The 10,000-nt window shown below is 43.2% G+C and overlaps 1 protein-coding gene across 1 annotated transcript in view; it reads left to right on the top strand.

Moving 5' to 3' along the window:
* Positions 1-9,684, top strand: part of LOC143289974 (uncharacterized) — an 11,375-nt gene extending 1,691 nt beyond the window's left edge. The window contains exons 2-5 of the mRNA XM_076599258.1: positions 1,033-1,427; positions 2,700-2,804; positions 3,294-3,356; positions 6,889-9,684. Of these exons, the coding sequence (XP_076455373.1) occupies positions 1,033-1,427; positions 2,700-2,804; positions 3,294-3,356; positions 6,889-7,340 (1,015 nt within the window). The 3' untranslated portion in view covers positions 7,341-9,684. The remainder of the gene's footprint in view (positions 1-1,032; positions 1,428-2,699; positions 2,805-3,293; positions 3,357-6,888) is intronic.
* Positions 9,685-10,000: the final 316 nt, after the last annotated feature.

Below are 10,000 nucleotides of genomic sequence, written 5' to 3' on the forward strand. Positions count from 1 at the left end.
AGAATCTGAGCGCGCTGGTTCGAATCACGGCTCAGCCGCCGATATTTTCTCCCCCTCCACTAGACCTTGAGTGGTGGTCTGGACGCTAGTCATTCGGATAAGACGATAAACCGAGGTCCCGTGCGAAGCATGCACTTAGCGCACGAAAAAGAACCCACGGCAACAAAAAGGGTTGTTCCTGGTAAAATTCTGTAGAAAAATCCACTTTGATAGGAAAAAACAAATAAAACTGCACGCAGGGGAAAAAAATGGGTGGCGCTGTAGTGTAGCGACGCAGCCTGAATTTCACACAGAGAAATCTGTTGTGATAAAAAGAAATACAAATACAAAATACAAATCAAAACACACACACACTGACGATCGTGCAACATAGAACCTGGCGACTAATTATGTGAAAGCAAACATACGGCCATGTGACGCCCCGAACATGGAATATGGCTGCTTACCCAGTGAGGTGCATGTCAGCCAACGGGCGCAATAGCTGAGTGGTTAAAGCGTTGGACTTTCAATCTGATGCTCCCGGGTTCGAATCACGGTAACGGCGCCTGGTGGGTAAAGGGTGGAGATTTTTCCCATCTCACAGGTCAACATTATACGCAGACCTGTTAGTACCTGAACCCCCTTCGTGTGTAATCCATGTCAGCGTTCAGTGGGTTATGGAAACAAGAACATACCCAGTATGCACACCCCCGAAAACGGAGTATGGCTGCCTACATGGCGGGATTTTAAAAAAAAAGTCATACACGTAAAAGCCCACTCATGTACATACGAGTGAACGTGGGAGTTGCAGCCCACGAACGAAGAAAAAGAAGAAGAAGATCGGTCTATGGAAACACGATCGTTCCCATCTTCATACACAGCTCCAGAGAATGGCAGTACCTTGTCAGTGTCTTTTGTCAGTGTCTATGTGTCCCTGTCACCGCTCGCTCATGTGATACTTGATGGACTCCTGTCAAATGCGCGAACCCAGAAGAATGAAGACAGGGAAGAACACATGGAAATGTTGTGACGTACAAATCTCTCACTGGACAGAAACAGTGCCATGACCAAAGACCTGAAGCAGCAGATGTCTGACTTCCAAGCGGAACTGAACAGCACCCAGGACCAGCTACAGACTACCCAGGACCAGCTACACACTACCCAGGACCTGAAGCAGCAGATGTCTGACTTCCAAGCGGAACTGAACAGCACCCAGGACCAGCTACAGACTACCCAGGAGCAGCTACACACTACCCAGGACCTGAAGCAGCAGATGTCTGACTTCCAAGCGGAACTGAACAGCACCCAGGACCAGCTACACACTACCCAGGACCAGCTACACACTACCCAGGACCAGCTACACACTACCCAGGACCAGCTACACACTACCCAGGACCAGCTACACACTACCCAAGATCAAATCCACTCCCTGAGGGCCAGTAATGTCGGTGAGTAGGTACTGTAAAAGGTTTAAACAAAACAAAAAACACAAAAACCAGCCGCTGTAGCGAAGTGGTTAGCGTCGCGGACTGACGGCTGGGAGGACGCGGGTTCGAATCCCAGCGGAGGTGGGTTTTTCGGCCCGTGGCCGGCTCCTACCCAGAGCTGCGTGTGCTGTGGGTTTAAATGGGCAGACTGGGACCACACAGTCGAGTGTCATCCACTTCAAGGATGCGTCTTTGGGTGTGTTGCTCTAATTACCTGACCAACACTGCAAGTGTCTGTATCTCTCGGGCCTGGTTAACGCCGGGATATCATTATGACAGGAAGCGTAGAGTACACCCTTGTCACGCAGTCCCAAACCAAAATGGACCTCCATAGCAACATTGTCATCGTCATCGTCATCGTCCTCCTCCTCCATCATCATCAATATAAGCAAAACAGTCTCAAAAGTCTGTGGCCTTTCATGCCCTGCTCTCATGGTGACCTCAGTTTCGATACCCCTCCACTTCTGTGCTTGGGGTGAGTCCAATGTTGTCAGTGTCGGCAGATTCATGAGGGGGTGGGGGGGTGGGGTGGGGGGCTGTTGTTTGAGGGACGTGGTGGCGGTCTCCACTCTGGGAGGGACGCTCACTCAGTCTGGCTCCGCGACTAAGCCATTATTTCGCCAGTAGGGGGCTTAGTAGGTGGTGTCCTAAGTACGTTAAATCAGAACAGGCACCACTGAACACCACCGAAGTGACTCAGCAGCAGTGCAGGGTCTCCTCTGATGTGTGGCCTCCTGGCGACCTAACATCGATGGCTCCCTGTGGACTGCCGACGCTGGAACTGCGACGGACGAACCCGGGTCTGGCCGTGTTTGGGGGAATCTAAATGAGCGGCGTGGGAGTAATGCCACTGAAACGGTGCAGATGATGGGGCAGCAAAAAAACAAAAAAAAAACAAAAAACAAAACAAAACAAAAAAAAGTTTGGATGGGGGTGAGGGTCTTTAAAGAAGTTGTCATGATTCAGGAACCTTATAAGACAGCATCAGAGACGTTCAATTTTTTTTTTTTTTTTTTTCATTTTATACAATATCTTACATGATTTTTTTTTTAAATCAGTCTGTACATCTGTCTATGTATCTCCCTACCCACGCATCTTCCTATGTATGTATGTATGTATGTATGTATGTATGTATCGACATTCTACAAGACACATGGCAAAAAAACATTGGCAGAGAATGGGGTTTCGATTTTTTTTTTCTTCTTCTTCTTCTTTTTCATGTCATGGTTCCAGCTACAGAGGAGAGACTCAACTCCACACAAGCTGACCTTGTGACTGCCCAGGAACAGCTGCAGACTGCCCAGGATCAAGTCGATTCCCTGAAGGCCATTGATGTTGGTGAGTTGGTACTGTAGACGTCGTGAACAGAACCTTCTGAAAGTAAAACATTTGTGTGAGACAAACCAAAAATTATTTCGTAACAACTTACACAAAAGAAATATTCGTTTTCATTTCTTTTCTCTCTCTCTCTCTCTCCTTTTTTTTTTTTTTTTTTTTTTTAATCAAGTTTTGTGTTCTAAACAAAAGCCAACACAGTGAGATTTTGAAGGCATTTTTTCTTTTCTAGGAATTCCGGATATGCAGCCATCCTGTACACAATAACTTTAAAAATGAAAAATGCACACACACACACACACACACACACACACACACACACACACACACACACACACACACACACACACACACACACACACACACACACACCGTTCTACACAACAAAGGTAACGTTATGATGAATGTCTTTCAACATGTGGAAAGGAATACTTTCTGGTTAATACCGAGGGACCCAACATAAGAAATGTCATCATTTGTCGGTGATTGCAGGGTCAACATACATCAGATGGGGTCATTCTGCCTGTCCAGCTACCTCGGACCTGGTCTATTCTGGTGAGTTCTGGTTCCACTTCCACCACCACCCCCTCCCACCCCACCCCTCCACTATCTCTCTCTCTCTCTCTCTCTCTCTCTCTCTTTCTTTCTCTCTCTCTCTTCTCTCTCCTTTCCTATCTCTCTCTCTCTCTCTCTCCCTCTCTCTTTCTCTCTCCTCTCCTTTCCTCTCCCTCTCTCTCTCTTTTTTCTCCTCTCCTCCCTCTCTCTCCCTCTCTCTCTTTCTCTCTCTTCTCTCTCCTCCCCCCTTTCTCTCTCTCGCCAAAAATTGCTCACACATAAACGGGTATACACGCACGCGAGCGCGCGCACGCACACACACACACACACACACACACACACACACACACACACACGTACACACATACACACACGTACACACAAGAATACATGCACACACACACACGCGCGCACACACACACATGCACACGCGCGGGTGCGCATGCAAACGCGCGCGCGCGTGTGCTATGTTTCGTCCAATATCACACACACACACACACACACACACACACACACACACTCGCACACATACACACACGTACACATACGCACGCTCGCACGCGCATGCTATTTTTCGTCTAATATCACACACACACACACACACACACACACACACACACACACACACACACACACATACATACATATATATATACATAAACGTGTATGTGCATACATACACATAAACACACACGCTCACACACGTACATACACTTACACACATACACACGCACACGCATGCGCGAACGTCTTACCACACACACACACACACACACACACACACACACACACACACACACACACACACACGTGTATCATGTATGTATGTGTAATTTCTCTTCAGTCTGTAGTTGGTAAGCGTCAGAACGAAGGAGGAAGGACTCGGAGAGACAGACAGACAGGTAGACAGACAGACTGACAGACTGATGGACAGACAGACAGGTAGACAGGCAGACTGACAGACTGATGGACAGACAGACAGGTAGACAGACAGACTGACAGACTGATGGACAGACAGACAGGTAGACAGACAGACAGACAGACTGATGGACAGACAGACAGGTAGACAGACAGACTGATGGACAGACAGACAGGTAGACAGGCAGACTGACAGACTGATGGACAGACAGACAGGTAGACAGGCAGACTGACAGACTGATGGACAGACAGACAGGTAGACAGACAGACTGACAGACTGATGGACAGACAGACAGGTAGACAGACAGACTGACAGACTGATGGACAGACAGACAGGTAGACAGACAGACTGACAGACTGATGGACAGACAGACAGGTAGACAGACAGACTGACAGACTGATGGACAGACAGACAGGTAGACAGACAGACACACACACAAAAAGCACACATGACATACATGTCGTGACAAGACTTTGAATAAACAAGGGCTTGAACACATCTTTATTTTATTCAATTATTTATTTATTTATTTATTTATTTATTTATTTATTTATATTTTGTTTTGTTACTTTTTTTTTCTTTTTTTCTCAAGGCCTGACTAAGCGCGTTGGGTTACGCTGGCAGATGTGGTGTAGCGTATATGAATTTTCCGAACACAGTGACGCCTCCTTGAGCTACTGGTACTGATACTGATACTGAACACATCTATCAATCAATTCAATTTCGCACGAAATAGCAGACTTCTTACTTGGAATCTAATTGCCTTACATATAGATAACAAACAAGGGTTGACTTAATAACTCAGTGAACTAGTCACCCTTGTCATTTTTTTTTTTTTTTTCGTCAAAAGACTTCCCGATTTTGAATTTATTATTTATCGTCCTACATTATTACCACTCAAAATTCTGCTCTTAACTCTGACCTTTTCTGAAACGCTTTGTACAAAAAATTTTGGCAATTGAAAAGCAGATAACTCATCGTCATACGACATGACATATGTAACATTTCCATTTGCTTTTAGAATATTATTTACAACTTCCTTGAAAATACCATGCTTTACAGTTAAACAGCATGTGGGATTTGTCTTCGGTCTTTACAAACCGGGCATAATGAATGTCGAGGTGTTACATCCTTTCTGTATCGTAGTTTATGTATATTGATGGGTGAAATACCATGTCTGTATTTTGTGTATGTATCTTTGCAACATTCAAGCATGTTCTAGTCCAAGTATTTTTCAGTGTGGAACGTTAGCTTAAAAGTACTGTACAATTCAAAGCGGTCTTTGAATTCAATAGTACCATACTGCCAGGTCTGTCATTATTGGTCACTCAGTCTGTTTGAATGTAAAGAGGAAACATCTTACATCACCAACATTCTGCTGTTGCCATACGTCTCCAAGTCCCTTGACACATAACAGCTGCCTGATATGAAATGTCCACGTCTTTTTCCCTAACTCTTGTAAATTGTTTAACAAGTTATAGGCCTTTCTGGGCAGTCTTTTCTCCGGCATGTTCCACATTTTAAGCCACTGGCGTACGCATCTTTTGGCTGCTAACACATGCATTGGATAGCGGCCAAGTTCTCCAATTGCTATATTGTTTGGTGTCAGCATTTCAACATTTAAGTATCTTTTATATGCAAACATATGTATCTTTTCAATGACATCAAATTGTTGTCAGCCCAAAATTTCTGGGTCATATGATATTACAGGAGCAACCTTGGTATCAAACATCTTTCTTTTTAAAGACCTCCCTGAGTACATCTCTTAGCTTCCAAAGGTATCTGAGTAGTAACTGATTTGTTCTGATTTTGGCTTTAGTGGCAAGTTCCTCCACAGCACATGTCAGAGATAATTTGGTTGTAAAATGTAATCCTAAATACTTGTAACTGTTTACAACATTGATGTCTGCATTACCGAATTTCCGTTTTTTACTTACATCCAAGAACCCTCCTTTCCTGAATACAATTATTTTCATTTTATTAGGATTACGTTTTAGGGGAAATTTGTCAGCATATTGTTTTAATATGTTAATTTGATTGTGAAGGCCAGGTGGACAGTAAGAAGTTAGAACCACATCATCGGCAAATAAGATTAAGATCTGGATTATCTCGGATGTTAACTCTACACCATATCGTCCACTCTGGGCAATTTCTGTCGCCAATTCGTTTATTGAAAAAAAAAATAGAATAACATGGGAGAGAGAACATAGCTTTGTTTCACAGTCGAAAAAATCTGTAAGACTCTCCGGGCATCTTACACGCGATATCACACTGTGATACATGGTTTGCAACATCTCAAGCATCTTGCTTCCAATGCCTCTTTTTCGAAGTACATTCCACAGAATATTTCTATTGATCGTATCGAATGCCTTTCTAAAATCAGCGAAACAAACATACAATTTCCCTGAACTCTTCAAGAGGTATCTTTGTACAACAGCCTACAAAACAAAAATGTTATCTGGACAAAAAGCAGAGAGACAATGAGAGACAGAGAGCGAGAGACTGACAGACAGACAGACAGACAGACAGACCAGAGCAGACAGACAGACACAGACAGAGAGGCTTGTAGAGACAGACACAGACAGACAGACCGAGATGTGACGTTGGTTACAGGAGTGGCTGGTGGGGTTTGGCATACTGACAGCGGGGGCGCCTCCAACTACCTGTGTCTGGTGATGACTCCTGAGGTGGACAACACAACTCGTTCATCAGCTCACACCTATGTGTACGGTGTAGAATATCAGGGTGTCCCAGGACGTGATAACCAGGACGCCGTGTGCTCCGTGTGCCGGGCTCCTCAGTCCACCACCCACATGATCCCCGCCACCAGAACCTGTCCATCTGGGTGGACCGCCCAGTACAGGGGTTATCTCATGGCAGCGAGTTGGTCGGAGAAGAGAACGGAATTTGTCTGTGTGGACGAGGAAAGAGAGTACCGTCACGGTGGACAGGCAGACAGAGATGGCGCCTTGTTATATCCCGTCGTCGCTGGGTGTAGTTCTAGTCTCCTCTGCCCGCCTTACGTGCACGATAAAGTTGTGACATGCGTTGTCTGCTCTTTGTAGCTTTGGGGGCAGGACGTGCCAATATTATTCCACTTTCAGATTTGTGTTGTTGGTGTTTCTGTAATGATCGTTTAGGAAGTATTGTAATTTCACACTTCTCTCTCTCTCTCTCTCTCTCTCTCTCTGTCTGTCTGTCTGTCTCTGTCTCTCTCTCTCTGGTGTGGCAGTGACCTGCGGCTTCCGAATGCTAAATTGATTCATATGTTTTATATTGTTTTAGTCTTGTTGTTGTTGTTTGCTACATTAGAAATCCCTATAATGTTTCAGTATGTCAGAAAAATGTAGTCCTTGGTTGAAAGGCGAAGGACTTTAGAGTAGGTTATCTGAATATCAACCATGTCATTAACAAAATAACTGAGAGAGAAAAAATCACCTGTGTTAGAAAACTCTGGGACAAACTTTCAAATTATCATTTGGATTTTCTGAATCTCTCCTGTCTAGCTATGTGACTAACAACGACGTATCAGTTCCTGGTTACTATATCGTTCGTCACCATCCAACGGAAAGTAGAGAAACAGGAATAATTATTTTTGTATATTCACCAATCAGTTAGATCTAGGATAAATCAGTTCTTAGAGCAGCGAAGTTCAGAAACGTTTTGGATAGAAATTCAGCTTAGATACAGCAAACCAATACTAGTCTGTTTTCTGTATAGAAACCCAGCTGTGCATATTGACTAGGTTGACAGATTTCGTTCAATGATGGAAAAAGCTTATGACGAATCCAATGATATTGTTAGGAGATTTCAATACTGATTTGTTCAAAGTAAAATATCCATTGGAAACAAACATTTGAATCGTTCGGTCTAACGCAATTGATAGAATCGCCCACACGAGTCAGAGATTTCTCCTACACACTGACTAATCATATCTATGTAACTAATTCAGTAAGTATCATAGAGACACTAGTGACACTTTTTTCTTTTTCTTTTTTTTTTCTTTTTGTTGTTGTTGTTGTAGTGACCATTTTCAAAATTGTTTTACTTGGTCAAAAAAAAAACACACAAAAAAACAAGGAGTTGAAATCCTGTAATTAAATCATAAAACCGTTGATTTTAGAAAATGTTCAAAATTTGACACAGAGTAACGTTTGTAGATGTGTTATATACAACACTGTGGCATGGGCTGAAATGTCTGTAACGTCCATGGATTTATTGTAACGCTGTGGCGTGGACTGTAACGCCTATACATATAACGCTTTGTTACGAGTTGTACCGCCTATAATTATTACATAGCTATGACGTTATACCGGTGTAATGCAGTATACAAGATATATATTGATACGGTTTTGTGTGTGTGTTGGTGCACTTATGTTTTTGCTAGTTTCAACTCGTGACATGATTGCTGTGGTAGACGTGCTGGATTGAAAATGATAATAATATCGGGAATATAAAAAGGAAAAAAAAATCCAATGTGTTGATTACAACTAATACGTAATGCTTGCACGGGGAAGTATGCAGTGGAGTGATGGCCTAGAGGTAACGCGTCCGCCTAGGAAGCGAGAGAATCTGAGCGCGCTGGTTCGAATCACAGCTCAGCCGCGGATATTTTCTCGCCCCACCCCCCACCCCCACCCCCCACCCCCCAACTCCCCCTCTACTAGACTTTGAGCGGTGGTCTGGACGCTAGTCATTCGGATGAGACGATAAACCGAGGTCCCGTGTGCAGCATGCACTCAGCGCACGTAAAAGAACCCTCGGCAACAAAAGGGTTGTTCCTGGCAAAATTCTGTAGAAAAATCCACTTCGACGGGGAAAAACAAATAAAACTGCTCGCAAGGGAAAAAATAAAAAAAATGTGGGTGGCGCTGTAGTGTAGCGACGCGCTCTCCCAGGGGAGAGCAGCTCGAATTTCACACAGATAAATCTGTTCTGATAAAAAGAAATATATATATATATACCACCTTGCATCGCTTTGTTTTTGGAGAAAGAGAGAAGTCAAAGAGGAAAGCCGTAGAGAACAACAAACAAACAAACAAACAAAAAACGGAGAGAAAAAAATAAATAAATAAAAAGAAATGACAAAATGTAAGAGGCGAAATATAAAAGAATTAAAGCCATGATGTTTTGATGGGCCGGTGCCACTCCAAGGGACATTACCGCTACAGTTGCACTGTCTTCGTTTACAGATTTTGGTTACCTCCCTGTTTCGCATTGGTTTGGGTGAATGAGTGCTGATGATTGTGATGATAGTGCAGAAGAAGAAGAAGAAGAAGAAAACCAAATGTTTGATTGAATCTTTAATGGGTAAACAATCTGGCACAATAAAAGCCTTTGTATCATTCATTTAACGAAACAAAAACATAAAAATGATAAATAAATAGAATAAAATGGATAATACTATTATTTGTGTATGTGTTTCTGTGTGTGCGTCTGTGTGTGTGTGTGTGTGTGTGTGTGTGTGTCTGTGTGTGTGTGTGTGTAAGTGATAGAGAAAGTTGAGTCTGCGTCAATGCTCTGGGTGGTTTTCTTGTTGGTTATATATATATATATATATATATATATATATATATATATATATATATATATATAATGGAATTACACACGCAAATACACACACACACACACACACACACACACACACACATACACACACACACTTCGACATCGATACACACACACACACACACACACACACACACACACACACTATTCAAACCAA

This window comes from Babylonia areolata, chromosome 14, assembly GCF_041734735.1.
Source record: "Babylonia areolata isolate BAREFJ2019XMU chromosome 14, ASM4173473v1, whole genome shotgun sequence".
Taxonomy (NCBI): domain Eukaryota; kingdom Metazoa; phylum Mollusca; class Gastropoda; order Neogastropoda; family Buccinidae; genus Babylonia; species Babylonia areolata.